Below are 23,524 nucleotides of genomic sequence, written 5' to 3'. Positions count from 1 at the left end.
TCCCTTGATGTCCCCCAGGACTTTCTCCATCCTCCTCCACCCCCGAGCCATCTCCACCAGCTCTGGTGTCCCCTGGTGCCGCACCGTCCTTCCCGTGTCCCCTCCTGGAGGCCACCTCCACCCTCCAGCCCCGCCCCGGTGACCCACCCCGGTGACCCACCCCGGTGGCCTCGGTGGCCCCGGTGACCGCCGCCGTGGCTCTGTCCGTCCCGCAGCCGACATCGCGCGCAACATGGGCGCCAAGACGGTGATCGCCATCGACGTGGGCAGCCAGGACGAGACCGACCTCTGCAACTACGGCGACTCCTTGTCCGGCTGGTGGCTCCTCTGGAAGCGCCTCAACCCCTGGGCCGAGAAGGTCAAGGTGAGGCCGGGGTGCTCCTGGGGCAGGTGGCACCAGGGGACACCACGGCAGGAGGAGCTGGGGGAGGTGGCGCGGGGGCGGAGGGACGGAGGAGGTCATGGGGGACATCAGGGGATGGTGGTGGTGGTGGTGGTGATGAGGATGATGAGGGTGAAGATGATGAGGATGGCAATCATGATAACGATGATGGCGATGATGAGGATGGTGATGATGAGGATGATGATGATGATGATGGTGATGATGACGACAATCATGATGATGAGGATGGCAATGATGACAATGACAGTGATGATGATGATGACGATGATGAAGACGATGAGGATGACAATGATAACAATGGTGACAATGACAGCGATGATGACAATGATGATGAAGATGAGGATGACAATGATGACAGTGATGATGAGGATGACGATGATGACAATGACAATAACGATGATGACAATCACGATGAAGATGATGAGGATGACAATCATGATGAAGATGACAATGATAACGATGATGATGACAGTGATGATGAGGATGACAATGACGGTGATGATGATGAAGAAGATGATGAGGATGACAATAATGATAACGACGATGACGGTGATAACAATAACGATGACAATGACGATGACAGTGATGATGAGGATGACAATGACAATGATGGTGATGATGACAATCATGATGATGATGATGAGGATGACAATGATAACGATGATAACGATGATGACAATGACGATGATGAAGATGATGATGATGACAGTGATGATGAGGATGACAATGACGGTGATGATGATGATGAAGATGATGAGGATGACAATAATGATAACAACGATGACGGTGATAATGATAATGATGACAATGATGATGACAGTGATGACGATGGCAATGACGATGACGATGACGACGATGACAATGATGATGATGACAATCACAATGAAGATGAGGATGACAATGACGATGACGATGATGACAACAACGATGACAATGACGATGACAGTGATGATGAGGATGACAATGACAATGATGGTGATGATGACAATCATGATGAAGATGATGAGGATGACAATGATAACGATGATAACAATGATGATGACAATGATGACAATGACAATGACGATGATGAAGATGATGAGGATGACAATAATGATAACGATGATGACGGTGATAACGATAATGATGACAATGATGATGACAGTGATGATGAGGATGACAATGACAATGACGATGATGACAACAATGATGACAATGACGATGACGATCATGATGACAGTGATGATGACAATGATGACAATGACGGTTACAATAATGACAATGACGACGACGATGACGATGACGATGACGGTGACGAGGTGCTGGCCGCGTCCCGAGCGCCCGGTGCCGGCAGGTGCCGGACATGGCGGAGATCCAGTCGCGCCTGGCCTACGTGTCCTGCGTGCGGCAGCTCGAGGTGGTCAAGTCCAGCTCCTACTGCGAGTACATCCGCCCACCCATCGACCGCTTCAAGACCATGGACTTCGGCAAGTTCGACGAGATCTACGTGAGTCGGGGCCGGGGGCGTCGCGCTGGTGGCTCCGGGGGTGCCTTGAGGTTCTTCGGTCGGTGGTGGGCTTCTCCGGCCATTGTTGGGCGTCCTTGACCATCACTGGGGTGTCCTTCACCACCTCAGGGGTGTCCTTGACCATCACTGGGGTGGCCTGGGCCATCTCGGGGGTGTCCTTGACCATCACTGGGGTGTTCTGGTCATCACTGGGGTGTTCTGGGCCACCTCAGGGGTGTCCTGGGCCACCTGGGGTTCTTCTGGCCCACCTGGGGTTCTCCTGGCCCACCTGGGGTTCTCCTGGGTCACCTGGGGGTTCTCCTGGCCCACCTGGGGTTCTCCTGGCCCACCTGGGGGTTCTCCTGGCCCACCTGGGGGTGTCCTGGCCCACCTGGGGTTCTCCTGGGCCACCTCGGGATTCTCCTGGGCTACCTTGGGGGTGTCCTGGCCCACCTGGGGTTCTCCTGGCCCACCTGGGGTTCTCCTGGCCCACCTGGGGTTCTCCTGGCCCACCGGAGGTTCTCCTGGCCCACCTGGGGCTGTCCTGGGCTGCAGGACGTTGGTTACCAGCACGGCAAGGTCGTGTTCGAGGGCTGGAGCCGCGGGGACGTCATCGAGAAGATGGTGAAGGATCGGCGCTCGGCCGACTTCAACGACAGCAAACGGACGGACGTGAGCCCGGGGACAGAGGGGACAGCGGGGACAGAGGGGACAGAGGGGACACCTGGGGACACCTGGGGACGTGGAGCATGGTGGCTCCTTGGGGACCTGCCCGGGGCCACCCCAGCGTTGTCACCGTCCTTTGAGGGGTGTCACCTCTTGATGACCGGGCTGTTGCTGCCACCCCGTTCCTGTCACCTTTTGTCCCCCTGGTCCCTGTCCTGTCCCTCCCGTTGTCCCCCGCCACATCGGTCCCTCCTGTCTCCTCCTGTCCCCCAGGTGCTCTCCTGTCCCCTCACTGTCCCTCTGTCCCCTCACTGTCCCCTCACTGTCCCTCTGTCCCCTCACTGTCCCCTGTCCCCTCACTGTCCCCTCTGTCCCCTCACTGTCCCCTCACTGTCCCTCTGTCCCCTCACTGTCCCTCTGTCCCCTCTGTCCCCTCACTGTCCCCTCACTGTCCCTCTGTCCCCTCACTGTCCCTCTGTCCCCTCACTGTCCCCTCACTGTCCCCTCTGTCCCCTCTGTCCCCTCACTGTCCCTCTGTCCCCTCACTGTCCCCTGTCCCCTCACTGTCCCTCTGTCCCCTCTGTCCCCTCACTGTCCCCTCACTGTCCCTCTGTCCCCTCACTGTCCCTCTGTCCCCTCACTGTCCCCTCACTGTCCCCTCTGTCCCCTCTGTCCCCTCACTGTCCCTCTGTCCCCTCACTGTCCCCTCTGTCCCCTCACTGTCCCCTCACTGTCCCTCTGTCCCCTCTGTCCCCTCACTGTCCCTCTGTCCCCTCACTGTCCCCTGTCCCCTCACTGTCCCCTCTGTCCCCTCACTGTCCCTCTATCCCCTCACTGTCCCTCTGTCCCCTCACTGTCCCCTGTCCCCTCACTGTCCCCTCACTGTCCCCTCTGTCCCCTCACTGTCCCCTCCCTGTCCCCTGTCCCTGTCCAGGCTCTCTCCTGTCCCCTCTGTCCCCTCACTGTCCCCTCTGTCCCCTCACTGTCCCTCTGTCCCCTCACTGTCCCCTCCCTGTCCCCTGTCCCTGTCCAGGCTCTCTCCTGTCCCAGCGCCGGTTTCACGGACCTGGCTGAGATCGTCTCGCGCATCGAACCCGCCCAGCCCCACCTGTCGGACGGCTACGGAGACGGTGACAGCGGGGACAGGGACAGGGGGACAGTGGGGACAGGGACAGGGACAGGGACAGGGATGGGACAGGGACAGGGACAGGGGACAGCGGGGACAGGGGACAGGGGACAGGGACAGGGACAGGGGACAGGGACAGGGACAGGGGACAGGGACAGGGACAGGGGGACAGGGGACAGGGACAGGGGACAGGGACAGGGGACAGGGACAGGGACAGGGACAGGGACAGGGGACAGGGACAGGGACAGGGACAGGGACAGGGGACAGCGGGGACAGGGGACAGGGACAGGGACAAGGGACAGGGGAGAGGGGACAGGGACAGGGGACAGGGGACAGGAGGGGACAGCGGGGACACAGGGGACATAGGGGGACAGGAGGGGACAGGGGGGACAGGGAGGGACAGAGGGGACAGAGAGGGGACAATACGGGGACTGGTTTCAGGCTGGGGTTTGGGGTCTGGGATTTGGGGTTTGGGTTTGGGGTTGGGATTTGGGGTTTGGGGTTTGGGTTTGGGGTTGGGGTTGGGATTTGGGGTTTGGAGTTGGGATTTGGGGTTTGGGGTTTGGGATTTGGGTTTGGATTTGGGGTTTGGGATTTGGGTTTGGGGTTTGGGATTTGGGTTTGGGTTTGGATTTGGGGTTTGGGGTTTGGGTTTGGGGTTGGGATTTGGGGTTTGGGGTTGGGATTTGGGGTTTGGGGTTTGGGTTTGGGGTTGGGATTTGGGGTTTGGGGTTTGGGTTTGGGGTTGGGATTTGGGGCTGGGGGCTCACCCCTCGCCCCCAGAGGAGTCCGATTACCTGACCGAGTACGAGGACGAGGGCCCGGAGTCGCTGCGGGGCGAGGAGGACGCGGCCGAGTGGGGCAGCGCCGAGGCCGTGAGTGACCCCAAAACCCGGGGGGACCCCAAAAAACAGGGGGGAAACCCAAAACCTGGGGAGGAACCCCAAAAAACGGGGGGGAACCCAAAACCTGGGGAGGAACCCCAAAAAACGGGGGGGAACCCAAAACCTGGGGGGACCTCAAAAAACGGGAGGGTAAACCCAAAACCTGGGGGGACCCCAAAAATGGGGTTTGGGGATTTTGGGTTTGGGGCTTTTGGGTTTGGTGATTTCGGGTTTGGTGATTTTGGGTTTGGCGATTCTTTTTGGGTTTGGGATTTTTGAGTTTGGGATTTTTGGGTTTGCTGATTTTGTTTTTGGGGTTTCTGGGGTCCCAAGGGGGTTTGGTGGCCTTGGGGACAACCTGGACCCCACAGGTGCTGTGTGCTGTCCCCAGCCCGGTGTCCAGAGAATGTCCCCAGGGTGTCCCCAGCGTGTCCCCAGGGTGTCCCCAGCGTGTCCCCAGGGTGTCCCCACCGTGTCCCCAATTTGTCCCCCCAGGAGGAGGACAAGTCCCTTCGGCACCGCCCGAGCACGGCCGGGACCCCCCCGGCCCCTCCCGACGGCTTCTGAGGGACCCGCGGGGGCCCCGGTGTCCCCCCGGTGTCCCCCCGGTGTCCCCCCCACCCGGGTGACACTGGGGTGACACTGGGGGGGGTCCTGGGACTCCCAATGTCCCCTTGATGTCCCCCCGGTGTCCCCCCCCCCTTGCCCGGGTGACAATGGGGTGACACTGGGAGGGTCCCCGATGTCCCCTTGGTGTCCCCTCAGTGTCCCCCCCCACTCAGGTGACACTGGGGGGTCCCCAATGTCCCCTCAATGTCCCCCCCACCCACTCAGGTGGCCCTGGGGTGACACTGGGGGGTCCCCAATGTCCCCCCAATGTCCCCCCAATGTCCCCCCGATGTCCCCCCTCCTGCTCAGGGTCCCTGGGGTGACACTGGGGGGTCTCCAATGTCCCCCCAATGTCCCCCCTCCTGCTCAGGGTCCCTGGGGTGACACTGGGGGGTCCCCGATGTCCCCCCAATGTCCCCCCCCTGCTCAGGGTCCCTGGGGTGACACTGGGGGGTCCCCGATGTCCCCCCAATGTCCCCCTGGTGTCCCCCCAATGTCCCCCCAATATCCCCCCGATGTCCCCCCAATGTCCCCCCAATGTCCCCCCGATGTCCCCCCCCTGCTCAGGGTCCCTGGGGTGACACTGGGGGGTCCCCAATATCCCCCCAATGTCCCCCCAATGTCCCCCCAATGTCCCCCCGATGTCCCCCCCCTGCTCAGGGTCCCTGGGGTGACACTGGGGGGTCCCCAATATCCCCCCAATATCCCCCCAATGTCCCCCCAATGTCCCCCCGGTGTCCCCCCGGTGTCCCCCCCGGCACTGTTGCACTCTCCCACCCCCCCGGCCGGCCACGGGGGGGGGGCGCTGCTGTAAATTTTTAATTTTCTTTGTTTTTTGGGGTTTTTTTTGTTTTGTTTTTTTTTGTTTTGTTTTTTAACGGTTCTTGGGGAAATCCAGGCCGGCTGGATGGGAATTGGTTGGTTATCGGTTAATTATCGATTAATTAACAGTTAATTATTAATTAATTGTTGCTTAACGGAGTCTTCATTGATTAAGTGCGTTTCGGGAATTTCAAATTAAATTAAATTAAATTGGTCGGGGGGGGGGGAATGGGAATAGGTGTGGGAGACGTCCTCGCTTCCTATTGGCTCCGCCGCCTGTCACTCAGGGCTATCAACCAATCACAGCCCTCCCCGAGTCTCCCGTACCCGCCTTCGCGGCGCTGTCGTTCATTGGTCGGCGCGGCTGCCACTCAAACCTCACAGCCAATCAGGGCTGGCCGGGGGCGGGGCCAGGAGCGGCCCTTGTCATTCCCATTTTTTGGGTTCAATTCCCGTTTTTTGGGTTCAATTCCTGGTTTTTTTGCATTTTACTGCACACATTTTGCATTAATTTTTTTTTCCTGTTTATTCCTCAGTTTTTGGGTTTAATTCCCGGATTTTTACACTTCATTCCCAATTTTCGTGTTTCATTCCCATTTTTTGGGTTCAATTCCCGTTTTTTGGCAATTTCGCACCCACAGCCCCTCCCCCAGCCCCGAAATCCGGGATATTTTCACTTCCCCCCATTCCCATTTTTTTTTTCCAGCACAAACAATTCCAACCTCTTTCCCAAAAACAACAACAACAAAAAAACGCCTCGATCGGGATTTTTTCCCAGATTTTTTTTTTTTTCCCATTGCCAAATTTAAAAAAAAACAAACCAACAAACCATTGGGAGATGCTGGAAAATTCCGGAAGATCCCAAGGAGCTCCGGGGGTTTCTGGGACACACGAGGGGCTGGGCTGGGAATGCCGCGGGTTGGGAATTTTGGGAATGGGGCTCAGGAAGGCAGGCGGAGCCGCGCGCCGCCCAGGAGCCGCTGCAGGAGGCGGTCGAGGCCCAGCGCCAGCAGGAAATCGGCCGCCAGCGCCAGCAGGATCCGCAGCCGGAACTGCAGCGGGAGCGCCGGAATGTTCCAGGGATCCCCGATCCCAAAATCCCAGATCCCCAAATCCCCCGGGAACGCCGGGATGTTCCACGGATCCCCGATCCCAAAATCCCAGATCCCCAAATCCCCCGGGAATCCCGGCATGTTCCACGGATCCCCAAATCCCCCGGGAATCCCGGGATGTTCCAGGGATCCCCGATCCCAAAATCCCAGATCCCCAAATCCCCCGGGAACGCCGGGATGTTCCACGGATCCCTGATCCCAAAATCCCAGATCCCCAAATCCCCCGGGAACGCCGGGATGTTCCAGGGATCCCTGATCCCAAAATCCCAGATCCCCAAATCCCCCGGGAATCCCGGGATGTTCCAGGGATCCCTGATCCCAAAATCCCAGATCCCCCGGGAACGCCGGGATGTTCCAGGGATCCCCAAATCCCCCAGGAATTCCCGAATGTTCCAGGGATCCCTGATCCCAAAATCCCAGATCCCCAAATCCCCCGGGAATTCCCAAATGTTCCAGGGATCCCTGATCCCAAAATCCCAGATCCCCCGGGAATGCCGGCATGTTCCAGGGATCCCCAAATCCCCCAGGAATTCCCGAATGTTCCATGGATTCCTGAATCCCCGATCCCCAAATCCCCCGGGAATCCCGGCATGTTCCAGGGATCCCTGATCCCAAAATCCCAGATCCCCAGATCCCCCGGGAATTCCCGAATGTTCCAGGGATCCCCGATCCCAAAATCCCAGATCCCCAAATCCCCCGGGAATCCCGGGATGTTCCACAGATCCCCAAATCCCCCGGGAATGCCGGGATGTTCCAGGGATCCCTGATCCCAAAATCCCAGATCCCCAGATCCCCCGGGAATTCCCAAATGTTCCAGGGATCCCTGATCCCAAAATCCCCGATCCCCCGGGAATCCCGGGATGTTCCAGGGATCCCCGATCCCAAAATCCCCGATCCCCAGATCCCCCGGGAATGCCAGGATATTCCAGGGATTCCTGAATCCCCCGGGAATGCCGGCATGTTCCAGGGATCCCTGATCCCAAAATCCCAGATCCCCAAATCCCCCGGGAACGCCGGGATGTTCCAGGGATCCCCAAATCCCCCAGGAATTCCCAAATGTTCCATGGATTCCTGAATCCCCGATCCCCAGATCCCCCGGGAATCCCGAGATGTTCCAGGGATCCCTGATCCCAAAATCCCAAATCCCCCGGGAATCCCGAGATGTTCCAGGGATCCCCGATCCCAAAATCCCAGATCCCCAAATCCCCCGGGAATGCCGGCATGTTCCAGGGATCCCTGATCCCAAAATCGCAGATCCCCAAATCCCCCGGGAATCCCGGGATATTCCAGGCATCCCTCATCCCAAAATCCCAGATCCCCAAATCCCCCAGGAATTCCTGAATGTTCCACGGATTCCTGAATCCCAGATCCCCAAATCCCCCGGGAATCCCGAGATGTTCCAGGGATCCCTGATCCCAAAATCCCCGATCCCCAAATCCCCCGGGAATCCTGGGATGTTCCACAGATCCCCAAATCCCCAAGGAATTCCCGAATGTTCCATGAATCCCACCCCAAAATCCCTCGGGAATCCCAAAACGTTCAGTGGATCCCACCCCAGATCCCTGAACCCCAAATTCCCCAGGAATTCCGGAATGTTCCACGGATCCCGCCCCAGATCCCCCGGGAATCCTGGGATGTTCCATGAATCCCTGATCCCAAAATCCCAGATCCCCAAATCCCCTGGGAATTCCCGAATGTTCCACGGATTCCTGAATCCCCGATCCCCAGATCCCCCGGGAATCCCAGGATGTTCCACGGATCCCCAAATCCCCTGGGAATTCCAGAATGTTCCACGGATCCCAGATCCCCCGGGAATTCTGGAATGTTCCATGGATTCCACCCCAAAATCCCCTGATCACAAAATTCCCCGGGAATTCCGGAATGTTCCATGGATCCCCAAAGAATTCTGGAATGTTCCGTGGATCCCACCCCAAATTCCCCTGATCCCAAAATCCCCTGGGAATTCGGGAATTTCCCCCGGAATCAGGACCCTCACTGCCCCCTCCCCGTCCCAATCCCCGATTCCCCCCAAGAATGCCACGGGAATTTGGGAATTTCCCCGGGAATTTGGGAATTTTCCCTGGAATCGGGACCCTCATTGCTCCCCACCCCTCCCCCTCCCCGATTTCCCCGGAATCCCACAGGAATTTGGGAATTTCCCTGGGAATTTCCCCTGGAATTGGGATCCTCACTGCCCCCTCCCCATCCCAATCCCTGCTTTCCCCCTGGAATTTCCCCGGGAATTTGGGAATTTCCCCAGGAATTTGGGTATTTCACCTGGAATTTGTGGTTTCCCCCCCATGGAATTTGGGAATTTCCCCAGGAATTTGGGTATTTCACCTGGAATTTGTGGTTTCCCCCCCATGGAATTTGGGAATTTCCCCGGGAATTTGGGAATTTCCCCAGGGAATTTCCCCCAGAATTGGGACCCTCACTGCCCCATCCCTGTCCCAATCCTTGTTTTCCCCAGGAATGCCGTGGGAATTTGGGAATTTCACCTGGAATTTGTGATTTCCACCCCATGGAATTTGGGAATTTCCCCAGAATTGGGACCCTCATCACCCCCCACCCCTCCCACTCTCCAATTTCCCCGGAATCTCACAGGAATCTGGGAATTTCCCCTGGAATTGGGACCGTCACTGCCCCATCCCAATCCCCATTTTCCCCCCCCAGAATTTCCTCGGGAATTCGGGAATTTCCCCCCCATGGAATTTGTGATTTCCCCCCCATGGATTTTGGGAATTTCCCCCCCATGGAATTTGTTATTTCCCCCCCATGGAATTTGTGATTTCCCCCCCATGGAATTCGGGATTTCCCCCCCATGGAATTCGGGATTTTCCCGGGAATTGGTGACTTCCCCCCCATGGAATTCAGGAATTTCCCCCCCATGGAATTCGGGATTTCCCCCCCATGGAATTTGTGATTTCCCCCCCATGGAATTCAGGATTTTCCCAGGAATTGGTGATTTCCCCCCCATGGAATTCGGGATTTCCCCTCCATGGAAGGGGGATTTTCCCAGGAATTTGTGATTTCCCCCCCATGGAATTCGGGATTTTCCCGGGAATTTGTGATTTCCCCCCCATGGAATTTGGGAATTTTCCCCCGTGGAATTCATGACTTCCCCCCCATGGAATTTGTGATTTTCCCAGGAATTCATGATTTCCCCCCCATGGAATGGGGAATTTCCCGGGAATTGGTGACTTCCCCCCCATGGAATTTGTGATTTCCCCCCCATGGAATTGGTGACTTCCCCCCCATGGAATGGGGATTTTCCCGGGAATTGGTGATTTCCCCCCATGGAATTCAGGAATTTCCCCCCCATGGAATTCGGGATTTTCCCGGGAACTGGTGACTTCCCCCCATGGAATGGGGATTTTCCCGGGAATTGGTGATTTCCCCCCATGGAATTTGTGATTTCCCCCCCATGGAATTTGTGATTTCCCCCCCATGGAATTTGTGATTTTCCCGGGAATTCATGACTTCCCCCCCATGGAATGGGGATTTTCCCGGGAATTGGTGATTTCCCCCCACGGAATGGGGATTTTCCCGGGAATTGGGGAACCCCCGGCTCACCTCGGGCGGGATGGGCACGAGGCCGAAGGCCAGGTTGAGCTCGGGGCAGGCGCCGCTGAGCAGCCCCAGCACGGCCCCGGCCGAGAGCAGCAGCGCCCAGAGCAGCGGCCGGTTCTGCGCCAGCCCCGCCATGAACGGCCGGCCCTGGAGAGAAACTGGTTTATACTGGTTTGTACTGGTTTGTACTGGGAGGGATGGGATGGCCGGTTCTGCGCCAGCCCCGCCATGAACGGCCGGCCCTGGAGAGAGAAACAAACTGGTTTGTACTGGTTTATACTGGGAGGGATGGGACAGCCGGTTCTGCGCCAGCCCCGCCATGAACGGCCGGCCCTGGGGAGAGAAACAAACTGGTTTGTACTGGGATGGACTGGGAGGGATGGGACAGCCGGTTCTGCGCCAGCCCCGCCATGAATGGCCGGCCCTGTGAGAGAATTGGACTGGTTTGTACTGGTTTATACTGGGAGGGATGGGACGGCCGGTTCTGCGCCAGCCCCGCCATGAACGGCCGGCCCTGGAGAAACACAAACTGGTTTGTACTGGGACGGACTGGGAGGGATGGGACAGCCGGTTCTGCGCCAGCCCCGCCATGAACGGCCGGCCCTGTGAGAGAATCGGACTGGTTTGTACTGGTTTATACTGGGAGGGATGGGACGGCCGGTTCTGCGCCAGCCCCGCCATGAACGGCCGGCCCTGGAGAAACAAACCGGTTTATACTGGTTTGTACTGGTTTGGACTGGGAGGGATGGCCGGTTCTGCGCCAGCCCCGCCATGAACGGCCGGCCCTGGGAGAGAGAATTGGACTGGTTTATACTGGTTTGGAATGGGATGGACTGGGAGGGTGCTGGGAGGGAACTGGGATGGAACTGGGAGGTTCCAGAAGGGCCTAGAAGGTCCTGGAAGATCCTGGAAGGCTCTGAAAGACCTCGGAAGGTCCCAGAAGGCTCCAGAAGGCCCAGAGGGTGCCAGAAGGCCCTGGAAGGTTCCGGAAGGTTCCGGAAGGTCCCGGAAGGTTCCGGAAGGTCCCGGAAGGTCCCGGAAGGTTCCGGAAGGCGCACCTTGTAGTTGATGGCGAAGGTGGCGGTCTGCAGCGCCACGGCCAGCAGGTACACGGTGCTGTTCACCAGCGACGGCGCGAACTCCCGGCTCACGTCCACGAACTCCTCCTCATCCCTGCCGGAAACCGGGAGCGGTGCCGGGAAACCGGGACCGGCAACGGGAGAACGGGACCGGCAACGGGAAACCGGGACCAGCACCGGGAAACTGGGACGGGCATCGGGAAACCGGGATGGGCAACGGGATCCACCCAGGGAAACCGGGACCGGCACCGGGAAACCGGGATGGGCAACGGGAAACCGGGATGGGCGCCGGGATCCACCCAGGGAAACCAGGATGGGCACCGGAAAAACAGGATGGGCAATGGGAAACCGGGATGGGCACCGGGAAACCGGGATGAGCACCGGGAAAAAGGGATCGGCAATGGGAAACCGGGATGGGCACTGGGATCCACCCAGGGAAACCGGGACCGGCACTGGGAGAACGGGATGGGCAACGGGAAACCGGGATGGGCAACGGGAAACCGAGATCGGTGCCGGGATGGGCACGGGGAAACTGGGATGGGCGCCGGGATCAATGCTGGGAAAATGGGATAAGCACCCGGAATTTTTTGAGGGTTTTTTGGGATTTTTTTGGGGATTTTTTTGGAGATTTTTTGAGACGTTTTGGGAATTTTTAAAAAAATTTTTGGGGGATTTTTTGGGGAATTTTTTGGAATTTTTTTGGGATTTTTTGGGGAATTTTTTGGATTTTTTTGGGGGGATTTTTTAAGGATTTTTTTTTTAATTTTATTTTTTGGGGGATTTTTGGGGGGATTTTTTCATAATTTTGGGGGATGATTTGGTTGGATTTTTTGGTAATTTTTGGGGCTTTTTTGGGTTTTTTTGGGAATTTTTTGGGGAATTTTTTGGATTTTTTTTTGAGAATTATTTATGGGATTTTTTTTAGGTTTTTTTTGGGGTTTTTGGGGGATTTTTGGGGAATTTTTGAGGCTTTTTGGGGAAATGTTTTGGCTTTTTATTGGAATTTTTTGGTAATTCTTTGGGATTTTTGGGGGGATTTTTTTGGGGCTTTTTTGGGGATTTTTTTGGGAATCAGGGGCCTCACCTGGGCTCGCTCCGGGCCTGCGCCTCCTGGTACAGGAACACCAGAGTGAGGAAATGCACCAGGAACTGCAGCAGCACCGTCAGCACCGTGTACAGGTTAAAAATGTTGGGAAGGGGCCTCTCCTTGGAAAGGGTCTTCAGGGGCTGGAAAAAACGGGAATTTTTAATAAAAAATGGTATTGTGGGGAAAAAAATGGGAATTTTGTATAATAAGTGGTATTCTGGGGGGGAAAATGGGGATTTTGTATAATAAGTGGTATTTTTGGGGGGAAAAAATGGTAATTTTTTATAATAAATGGTAATTTGGGGAGAAAAAAAGCCACTTTTTCCTTAATTTTGCCGGATCCCATGGAATTCTTGGCTCCCACCTTGGATTAAAGATGCAGAGGAAGGTCTGGGATGATCCCAGAACAAAAATTGGGATCATCCCAGCTCCAGGAGAGGGCACAATGCTGCCCACCCCATTTTGGAAGCCGCCATTTTGTGACCCCAAAAGGGAATTTTCCTGGGATTTCCCCGAGCCTTTTCCCATGGAATTCCCACCTTGGAGCAGGAGAGGAAGAGGAAGCTTTGGGATCATCCCAGAACAAAAATCAGGATCAGCTCCGGGATTAGTTCTGGGATCATCTCCAGGATCAACTCCAGAAGAGCACACAACACTGCCCACCCCATTTTGCAAACCGCCATTTTGTGACCTCAAAGCAGAATTTTCCTGGGATTTTTCCGAGCCTTTTCCCACGGAATTCCCACCTTGGAGCGGGAGATGAAGAGGAAGCTTTGGGATCATCCCAGAGCTAAAACCGGGATCAGCTCTGGCACAACGCCGCCCACCCCATTTTGGAAGCCGCCATTTTGTGACCCCAAAGTGGAATTTCCCCGGGATTTTTCCGACCCTTTCCCCACAGAATTCCCATGGAATTCCCACCTTGGAGCGGGAGATGAAGAGGAAGCTTTGGGATCATCCCAGAGCAAAAATCAAAATCAGCTCCGGGATCAGCTCCGGCACAACGCCGCCCACCCCATTTTGGAAGCCGCCATTTTGTGACCCCAAAAGGGAATTTTCCCGGGATTTTTCCGAGCCTTTTCCCACGGAATTCCTGCGGAATTCCCACCTTGGAGCGGGAGAGGAAGAGGAAGCTTTGGGATCATCCCAGAACAAAAACCGGGATCAGCTCTGGGACCATCCCAACTCCAGGAGAGCGCACAACGCCCTCCCCACTTCGCAAATCGCCATTTTGTGACCCAAAACAGAATTTTCCTGGGATTTCCCTGAGCCTTTTCCCACGGAATTCCCACCTTGGAGCGGGAGAGGAAGAGGAAGCTTTGGGATCATCCCAGAGCAAAAATCAGGATCAGCTCTGGGATTAGTTCTGGGATCATCTCCAGGATCAACTCCAGGAGAGGGCACAACGCCGCCCACCCCATTTTGCAAACCGCCATTTTGTGACCCCAAAGTGGAATTTCCCCAGGATTTTTCCGACCCTTTCCCCATGGAATTCCCACCTTGGAGCGGGAGATGAAGAGGAAGCTTTGGGATCATCCCAGAATAAAAAACTGGGATCAGCTCCGGGATTAGTTCTGGGATCATCTCCAGGATCAACTCCAGAAGAGCGCACAACGCCGCCCACCCCATTTTGCAAACCGCCATTTTGTGACCCCAAAAGGGAATTTTCCCGGGATTTTCCCGAGCCTTTTCCCACGGAATTCCTGCGGAATTCCCACCTTGGAGCGGGAGAGGAAGAGGAAGCTTTGGGATCATCCCAGAACAAAAATTTGGATCAGCTCCGGGATCAGCTCCAGCACAACGCTGCCCACCCCATTTTGGAAGCCGCCATTTTGTGACCCCAAAGCGGAATTTCCCCGGGATTTTTCCGAGCCTTTTCCCGCGGAATTCCCACCTTGGAGCGGGAGATGAAGAGGAAGCAGCCGGCCAGGAGCAGCCCCTGCAGCGTGGCCTGGAGGTCGCTGAACTTGACCCCCTGCAGGAAGAGCACGCTCTGGCTGTAGGCCAGCACCAGCGCGTTCAGCGCCAGGATCTTGAACATCTGCAGCGTGGTCACCAGCGTGCAGCGGCCCTGCTTGATCACGTGGCAAACTGCGGGGAAAAACGGGAAAAACGGGAATTCCGGGAATTCCGGGAGGTCTGGGAGGCGGGGGGAAAGAAAACCCGGGGGGAAATTGGGGTGTAGGGATGGGTTTGGGGGTTTAGGGATGGGGTGGGATCAGGATTGGTGAGGAGGAAACTGTCTCAAATCCGGATTTCAAGAGATCTGTGTTTTGGGAATTCAGGGTTTGGAATTCCGGGAATTCCGAGAGGTCTGGGAGGCGGGGGGGAAAGAAAACCCGGGGGGAAATTGGGGTTTAGGGATGGGTTTGGGGGTGTAGGGATGGGGTGGGATCAGGATTGGTGAGGAGGAAACTGTCTCAAATCCGGATTTCAAGAGATCTGTGTTTTGGGAATTCAGGGTTTGGAATTCTGGGAATTCCGAGAGGTCTGGGAGGCGGGGGGAAAGAAAACCCGGGGGGAAATTGGGGTTTAGGGATGGGTTTGGGGGTGTAGGGATGGGGTGGGATCAGGATTGGTGAGGGTGATTTTTGGTCTCAAATCCGGATTTCAAGAGATCCGTGTTTTGGGAATTCAGGATTTGGAATTCTGGGAATTCCGGGAATTTCAGGAGATCTTGGGAGGCGGGGGGAAAGAAAACCCAGGGGGAAATTGGGGTTTAGGGATGGTTTTGGGGTTTAGGGATGGGGTGGGATCAGGATTGGTGAAGCTGATTCTCAGTTTCAAATCTGGATTCCCAAGAGATCCAATTTTGGGAATTAAGGGTTTGGAATTCCAGGAATTTTGGGAATTCTGGGAATCAAGGAGAATTGGGGTTTGCATGGGTTTGGGGTTTTAGGGATGGGGTGGGATCAGGATTGGTGAGGAGGAAACTGTCTCAAATCCGGATTTCAAAGAGCTCCAATTTTGGGAATTCAGGGTTGGGATTTTCCATCCCATTCCCGAGGTTTTTCCCGCTTTTTGCACTCACTGCACTGGATGGAGGAGAGTTTGGAGGTGAAGGGGGCGGCGATGCTGGCGTCCCCCAGCTTCACCACGGGGGCCCTCTCCTCTTCCAGGTCCCTCAGCACCTGGCTCAGCCGCTCCTGCGGGATTGGAAATTCCCAAAAATCCCAATTCCCTGGTTTTATGTCCCTTCCCACCTCCAGAATTCCAGTTTTTATTCCCCGTTGATCCCAAATTTCAGGCCACTCCCAGCCCCCAAAATACCAAGGTTTATTCCCTGTTTATCCCAGATCTCAGGTCCCTTCCAGTCCCCAAAATTCCAGGGTTTATTTCCTGGTTTTATGTCATTTCCCACCTCCAGAATTCCAGGATTTATTCCCTGTTTATCCCAGATCTCAGGTCCCTTCCCACCTCCAGAATTCCAGGATTTATTCTGTGGTTTTATCTCCTTTCCCACCTCCAGAATTCCAGGGTTTATTCCCTGGTTTTATGACATTTCCCACCTCCAGAATTCCAGGGTTTACTCCACATTATTCCTTTTCCCATTGTAATTCCCCCTCTTTTCCCCCCATTTCCCACTGGATCCACCTGGAATTTTCGGAAGTTCCCTCCCACAGATTAGGACAGGATTGGGATCAGCTCCATCCCCACCCAAACCATCCCAATATTCCCATTCCCTAAATCCCTCCGCTCCCAGGGCTGAAAATTCCCGGCTAAAATCCCAATTCCCAATTTAAGGCCAAAACATCCCGGGAAAAATGGGGAATTCCCACCCTGTGGATGGCCAGCTGCTCCTCCCGCTGGGCCAGGAGTCGCTGCTTGGCTCCTCGGGATGAGGGTTTGACATTCCCGGCCGGAATTCCGGCCCTGCCGTCCCCGAGGCCGTCCCGGGGCCGCCGCTTCCGCTCGGGAACGCGCTCCGGAGCGTTGGCCAGCAGGGCCACGCCTGGCAAATGGGGGGAAATTGGGAAAAGTCAGGGAAAATTGGGAAAATCGGGGGGAAAAGGGAAAAATCAGGGGTAAAATCCGGGGGAAATTGGGGTGGGACGGGGAAAAATAAGGGGAAAATCAGGGGGAAATTGGGAAAAATTGGGGGAAACAGGGAAAATCAGGGGGAAATTGGGAAAAATTGGGGGAAACAGGGAAAATCAGGGGGAAATTGGGAAAAATTGGGGGAAACAGGGAAAATCAGGGGGAAATTGGGAAAAATCGGGGGAAACAGGGAAAATCAGGGGGAAATTGGGGGGAAACGGGGAAAAATCAGGGGAGAACAGAGAAAAATCAGGGGGAAATTGGGAAAATCAGAGGGAAATGGAAAAAATCAGGGGGATTTGGGAAAACTGAGGGGAAACGGGGGAAAATCAAGGGCAAATGGGGAAAAATCGGGGGAAATGGAAAATCAGGGGGGAAAAGGGAAAAGTGGGGGGAAACGGGGAAAATCAGGGAAAAATCAGGGGGAAATTGGGAAAAATCAGGGGGGAATGGAAAAAATCAGGGGGATTTGGGAAAATCGGGGGGAAACGGGGGAAAATCAGGGGAAAAAGGGAAAATTGGGGGGAAATGGGGAAAGTCAGGGGGAAAACAGGGAACAAACGGGGAAATAGGGAAAATACAGGGGGAAATGGGGAAATGAGGGGGAAATTGGGGGAAAATCGGGGGGAAACTGGCAGGAAATGGAAAAATCAGGAGGAAATTGGAAAATCGGGGGGAAATGGGAAAATCAGGGGGAAACTGGGGGGAAACAGGGAAAAATCAGGGGAAAAACCACAGAGAAAAACAAGGGAAAAACCCAGGAAAGGAAAACCTGGAATTCCCTCTTGGTTTCCTTTCCTGGCCCCAAAAGCTGGGGAATGCTGGGAGAGGCACGGCTGGGGTTGGGATTTGGGGGAAATCCGGGGAATTTTGGGAATATCCTGACCCACGTCGGCGTGTTTGAGCGCTCCCACGTCGTTGGTGCCGTCCCCGCACATGAGGGTGCAGTAGCCGAGGCTCTTCAGCGCCGTGATCACGAATTCCTGCCCGGAAAAACATCGGGAAAAGCTCCCGGAATCCCGGAATTCCCAGCTCCCAGTGGGGTGGGGAAGACGGGGATGGAGCGGGATTGGTGGGAAGGTCCCAAATTTTGGGAATTCAGGGCTGGAACAAGCTCAGGATTTTTCATTCCCAGTTTCACCAAAGCTTTGAAATTCTGGGAATTCAGGGCTGGAAGAAGATACCAGCTTCACCAAGCTTTGAAATTCTGGGAATTCAGGGCTGGAAGGGGCTCAGGATTCTTTAGGATCAGACCAGGACCATCCCCCCCATTCCCAAACCCACAAAACCCCCGGAATTCCGAGCAGGGATGAGCTCCAAACTCTTTAGGATCGCTCTAGGGCCATCCCCGCATTCCTGAGGATCCCAAATCCTGGGAATTCCCATTCCCAAATCCCCAAATCCTAGAAATTCCCATTCCTAAATCCCCAAATGCTGGGAATTCCCATTCCCAAATGCTGGGAATTCCCATTCCCAAATCCCCAAATCCCAGGAATTCCCATTCCCAAATCCTCAAATCCCAGAAATTCCCATTCCCAAATCCCCAAATCCTGGAAATTCCCATTCCCAAATCCCGGGAATTCCCATTCGCAAATCCCCAAATGCTGGGAATTCCCATTCCTAAATCCCCAGATCCTGGGAATTCCCATTCCCAAATCCTCAAATCCCAGAAATTCCCATTCCCAAATCCCCAAATCCCAGAAATTCCCATTCCCAAATCCCCAAATCCCAGGAATTCCCATTCCCAAATCCCAGGAATTTCCATTCCCAAATCCCCAAATCCCAGGAATTCCCCTTCCCAGATCCCCATATCCCGGGAATTCCCCTTCCCAAATGCCCAAATGCCGGGAATTCCCATTCCCAAACCCCCAAATCCCGGGAATTCCCCTTCCCAAATGCCCAAATCCCGGGAATTCCCATTCCCAGATCCCCAAATGCCGGGAATTCCCATTCCCAGATCCCCAAATGCCGGGAATTCCCAAATCCCCAAATGCTGGGAATTCCCATCCCCAAATCCCAGGAATTCCCATTCCCAGATCCCCAAATGCTGGGAATTCCCATTCCCAGATCCCCAAAAGCCGGGAATTCCCATTCCCAGATCCCCAAATGCCGGGAATTCCCAAATCCCCAAATGCTGGGAATTCCCATCCCCAAATCCCAGGAATTCCCATTCCCAGATCCCCAAATGCCGGGAATTCCCATTCCCAGATCCCCAAATGCCGGGAATTCCCAAATCCCCAAATGCTGGGAATTCCCATCCCCAAATCCCAGGAACTCCCATTCCCAGATCCCCAAATGCCGGGAATTCCCATTCCCAGATCCCCAAATGCCAGGAATTCCCATTCCCAGATCCCCAAATGCCGGGAATTCCCATTCCCAGATCCCCAAATGCCAGGAATTCCCCCTCCCAAATGCCCAAATCCCGGGAATTCCCATTCCCAGATCCCCAAATGCCGGGAATTCCCATTGCCAGCCCCCCTCACCTTCTGCTTGGGCGCCACCCTGGCGAAGACGCGGATGTGGGGGATGAGGCGGAGCAGCCGCTCCCGGTCCCGCAGCCGGAGCTGCTCCAGCCCCTCGCCGGTCAGGCAGAGCTCGAAGGGATCCGTCAGATCCCGCAGGGAATCCGGGAACGCCGGCAGGGCCACGGATCCGTCCCGGCACCGCCACTGCCAGGGCAGCCCTGCGGGAACGGCAGCGGGTCCAGGCGGGATTCCAGAGGGATTCCGGATCCTCAGCTCCATCCCCAGCTCCCCACAGCCCTCAAATCCCCAAATCCCAGAAATCCCTGGCATTCCCGTTCCAGATCCCATTCCTGATCACATTCCCAATCCAATCCCAGCTCCCCAGACCCCTCAAATCCTGAATTCCCAGAAGTCCCCAACATTCCCTTTCCCATTCTTCCCATTCCCACCATTCCTGACCCCATTCTCAATCCCATCCCAGCTCCCCACAGCCCTCAAATCCCCAAATCCCAGAAATCCCCGGCATTCCCATTATTCCTGATCCCATCCCAGCTCCCCACAGCCCTCAAATCCCATAATCCCAGAAATCCCCAGCATTCCCATTATTCCTGATCCCATCCCAGCTCCCCACAGCCCTCAAATCCCATAATCCCAGAACCCCTTGGCATTCCCAACATTCCCATTCCCACCATTCCTGATCCCACCATTCCTGATCCCATTCCCAGTCCTATACCAGCTCCCCAGACCCCTCAAATCCCCAAATCCCAGAAATCCCCTGGCATTCCCATTCCCATTATTCCTGATCCCATCCCAGCTCCCCAGACCCCTCAAATCCCCAAATCCCAGAACCCCGTGGCATTCCCATTCCCGTTATTCCCGATCCCATCCCAGCTCCCCAGACCCCTCAAATCCCCAAATCCCAGAACCCCCCGGCATTCCCATTCCCATTATTCCCGATCCCATCCCAGCTCCCCAGACCCCTCAAATCCCCCGGCATTCCCGGCATTCCCGGCGCCGTTCCCGGTACCGGGGCGCTCCGGGGGCTGCAGGATGAGGATTTTTTCCTTCTGCAGGAAGTGCAGCTCCCGCGCCACGTGGCAGGCGGTCAGCGGGCTGTCCCCCGTGATCATCACCACCTGTAATTCACGGGATTCCGGCAATTCCCAAAAAATCCAGCCTGGATTTCGGGCTGGGAAACGCCCTCCGGAAAGGCTCACGCTGGGATGCTCCCAAATCCTGCGGTTTTCCCCTTTTCCACTTGGGATTTTCCCCCTTCTCTTGGAATTTTCCCGTTTTCAATCTGGAATTTTCTGTTTTCCATTTGGGATTTTCCCCCTTCTCTTGGAATTTTCCCGTTTTCAACCTGGAATTTTCCCATTTTCAATCTGGAATTTTCCCTGTTTTCCACTTGGGATTTTCCCATTTTCCTCTTGGAATTTTCCCATTTTCAATCTGGAATTTTCCCTGTTTTCCACTTGGAATTTTCCCATTTTCCCTTTGGAATGTTCCCATTTTCAATCTGGAATTTTCCAATTTTCAATCTGGAATTTTCCCTGTTTTCCACTTGGAATTTTCCCATTTTCAATCTGGAATTTTCCCTGTTTTCCACTTGGGATTTTCCCATTTTCCTTTTGGAATCTTCCCATTTTCAATCTGGAATTTTCCCTGTTTTCCACTTGGGATGATCCCCCTTCTCCTCTTGGAATTTTCCAATCTGGAATTTTCCCCCTTATCCTCTTGGAATGTTCCCCATTTTCAATCTGGAATTTTCCAGTTTCCAGCCTGGAATGTTCCCTGTTTTCCACTTGGAATTTTCCCATTTTCAATCTGGAATTTTCCCATTTTTCAGCCTGGGATTTTCCCCATTTTTCACTTGGAATTTTCCCATTTTTCACCCCGGAAATTCTCGATTTTCCCCTCCCTGCTGATCCCAAAACCCGGGAATTCCCGGGATTCCTCACGTGGTGGGAAGCGCTCTGGATCTCTCGGATCACGGCCTTGGAGTCGGCTTTGAGCGGGGAGGAGACCAGGATGAATCCCACAAATCTCAGGTCACATTCCAAGGATTCCCTCTTCATCTCCCGCACCTTTTCCATAGAAAAATCCCGGATTCAGCATTCCCAAATCCCTTCAAATCCCAAATCCCTCCTCCCACCGCTGATTCCTGGGATTTGGAGCATCCCTGGAATGAGTTCAGTGCTCCAAAAAAGCTTCCCAAGATCCCAAATTCCCAAAAGAAAAAGGTTTTTCCTTGGAAAAATCCCTTTGGGATGCCCTGAAGAGTCTGAGGAGGGTCTCTGGGACAGCTGGAAATGGGAATTTCCCTGGAAAAACTCCCCCAAAACCCCCAGATTCTACCCCAAAATCACCTCTCCTTTTCCCAACCCCTCTCCCAGCACCTTCCAAACCTGGAATTTTGGGATTTTTCCCGTTTTTTCACCTGCTGGTGGCTCAGGGCTCCCAATTCTTTGTAGCCCAGGGCCAGGACCCGCGCGCCCTCGTAGGAGAATTCCCGATGGATCTCGTGGTAGTTGCTGGGACACTGGGATAACTGGGAAAAAAAAACCCGGAAAATATTCCATGAGTGAGGAATCGGAGGGAATTCCGGAGGGTTTTGATGGAAAATTGGGAAAAATAAGGAGATTTGAGGAGAAAGGGAGGCAGGGATTTGGGAGAATCCGTGTGGAATTTGAAGGAATTCAGGATAATTCCATCAGAATTGAAAGCCCCTGGCCTCTTCCATCTCCCTGATTTCCCAACATTCCCAAATTCTCCTTTTTCCCTGGAATTTTCCCTTCACCAGAGCCTGGGCTGCCATTTTGTGCTCCCGGCATTCCCAAATCCCTGCTTTTCCCTGGAATTTCCCCTTTTCCCTGGAATTTCACAGCCTCTGGGCCCATTCTCCCCTCAACACAGGGCAGCCATTTTGTGCTCCCGGCATTCCCAAATCCCTGATTTCCCTGGAATTTCACAGCCTCTGTGCCCATTCACCCGTAGCACAGGGCAGCCATTTTGGCATTCCCAAATCCCTGCTTTTCCCTGGAATTTTTCCTTTTCCTTGGAATTTCCCCTCACTACAAGCTCTGAGCCCATTATCCCCTCAGCACAGGGCGGCCATTTTGAGCTCCCGGCATTCCCAAATCCCTGTTTTTCCCTGGAATTTCCCCTCACTACAGCCTCTGGGCCCATTCTCCCCTCAGCACAGGGCGGCCATTTTAGGCTCCTGTATTCCCAAATCCCTGTTTTTCCCTGGAATTTCCCCTTTTCCCTGGAATTTCCCCTCACTGCAACCTCTGGGCCCAACCTCCCCTCAGCACAGGGCAGCCATTTTGAGCTCCCGGCATTCCCAAATCCCTGCTTTTCCCTGGAATTTCCCCTTTTCCCTGGAATTTCACAGCCTCTGGACCCATTCTCCCCTCAGCACAGGGCAGCCATTTTGTGCTCCCAGCATTCCCAAATCCCTGATTTCCCTGGTATTTCACCTTTTCCCTGGAATTTCCCCTCACTACAGCTTCTGAGCCCATTCTCCCCTCAGCACAGGGCGGCCATTTTGAGATTCCAGCATTCCCAATTCCCTGATTTCCCTGGAATTTCCCCTCACTGCAGCCTCTGGGCCCATTCTCCCCTCAGAACAGAGCGCCCATTTTGTGCTCCCAGCATTCCCAAATCCCTGCTTTTCCCTGGAATTTCACAGCCTGTGCCCACTCACCCTTAGCACAGGGCAGCCATTTTGGCATTCCCAAATCCCTGCTTTTCCCTGGAATTTCCCCTCACTACAGCCTCTCCCCTCAGCACAGGGCAGCCATTTTGTGCTCCCGGCATTCCCAAATCCCCGATTTCCCTGGAATTCCCCCGTCTTTCCCCTCACCATGGCGTGCAGGGTCTCGGGAGCGCCCTTGACGGCCGCCAGGTATCGGATTTCTCCGGAGGCGTTTTCCAGGGAAGCCAGCACCGCCATCCTCTTCAGGGCACTGGAGAAATGAAAGCGCTGGTGAATTCTCATTCCCGGAGTTTTTAGACTCCTCGGGAAAACTTTCTCATCTGGAAACAAAGGAAATCAGGAAATCCTGAAAGGGGGTGCTGGGAGGGAAAAGGGGAGATTGGGAATGGCGGGGGGGAAAAGAATTTGGAATTTGGGGTGGGATCCGGGTGGAATTCTGAGGGATTTGGGGGGAAT

At 54.9% G+C, this 23,524-nt stretch overlaps 2 protein-coding genes across 3 annotated transcripts in view; one reads left to right on the top strand and one right to left on the bottom strand.

The window, feature by feature from the left end:
- PNPLA6 (patatin like domain 6, lysophospholipase) overlaps nucleotides 1–6,816 on the top strand; it is a 32,758-nt gene extending 25,942 nt beyond the window's left edge. The window contains exons 33-38 of the mRNA XM_077787670.2: nucleotides 216–364; nucleotides 1,737–1,889; nucleotides 2,445–2,561; nucleotides 3,589–3,685; nucleotides 4,465–4,556; nucleotides 5,061–6,816. Coding sequence (XP_077643796.2) covers nucleotides 216–364; nucleotides 1,737–1,889; nucleotides 2,445–2,561; nucleotides 3,589–3,685; nucleotides 4,465–4,556; nucleotides 5,061–5,132 — 680 coding nt within the window. The 3' untranslated portion in view covers nucleotides 5,133–6,816. The remainder of the gene's footprint in view (nucleotides 1–215; nucleotides 365–1,736; nucleotides 1,890–2,444; nucleotides 2,562–3,588; nucleotides 3,686–4,464; nucleotides 4,557–5,060) is intronic.
- Nucleotides 6,497–23,524, bottom strand: part of ATP13A1 (ATPase 13A1) — a 28,550-nt gene continuing 11,522 nt past the window's right edge. Inside the window, exons 14-26 of one of the 2 annotated variants that reach the window (XM_085563190.1) lie at nucleotides 23,216–23,388; nucleotides 21,788–21,898; nucleotides 21,309–21,434; nucleotides 20,375–20,483; nucleotides 19,366–19,565; nucleotides 17,769–17,865; nucleotides 16,624–16,796; nucleotides 15,876–15,990; nucleotides 14,739–14,935; nucleotides 12,842–12,984; nucleotides 11,737–11,851; nucleotides 10,682–10,920; nucleotides 6,497–7,048 (exon numbers count right to left, since the gene is read on the bottom strand). In XM_085563190.1, coding sequence (XP_085419316.1) covers nucleotides 6,802–7,048; nucleotides 10,682–10,920; nucleotides 11,737–11,851; nucleotides 12,842–12,984; nucleotides 14,739–14,935; nucleotides 15,876–15,990; nucleotides 16,624–16,796; nucleotides 17,769–17,865; nucleotides 19,366–19,565; nucleotides 20,375–20,483; nucleotides 21,309–21,434; nucleotides 21,788–21,898; nucleotides 23,216–23,388 — 2,045 coding nt within the window. In that variant the 3' untranslated portion in view covers nucleotides 6,497–6,801. The remainder of the gene's footprint in view (nucleotides 7,049–10,681; nucleotides 10,921–11,736; nucleotides 11,852–12,841; nucleotides 12,985–14,738; nucleotides 14,936–15,875; nucleotides 15,991–16,623; nucleotides 16,797–17,768; nucleotides 17,866–19,365; nucleotides 19,566–20,374; nucleotides 20,484–21,308; nucleotides 21,435–21,787; nucleotides 21,899–23,215; nucleotides 23,389–23,524) is intronic. The other variant, XM_085563191.1, reaches the window with a different exon arrangement.

Source organism: Lonchura striata, chromosome 30 (genome assembly GCF_050655825.1).
Source record: "Lonchura striata isolate lonStrDom1 chromosome 30, ASM5065582v1, whole genome shotgun sequence".
Classification (NCBI taxonomy): Eukaryota; Metazoa; Chordata; class Aves; order Passeriformes; family Estrildidae; genus Lonchura; species Lonchura striata.
This window is presented reverse-complemented; position numbering and strand designations above follow the sequence as displayed.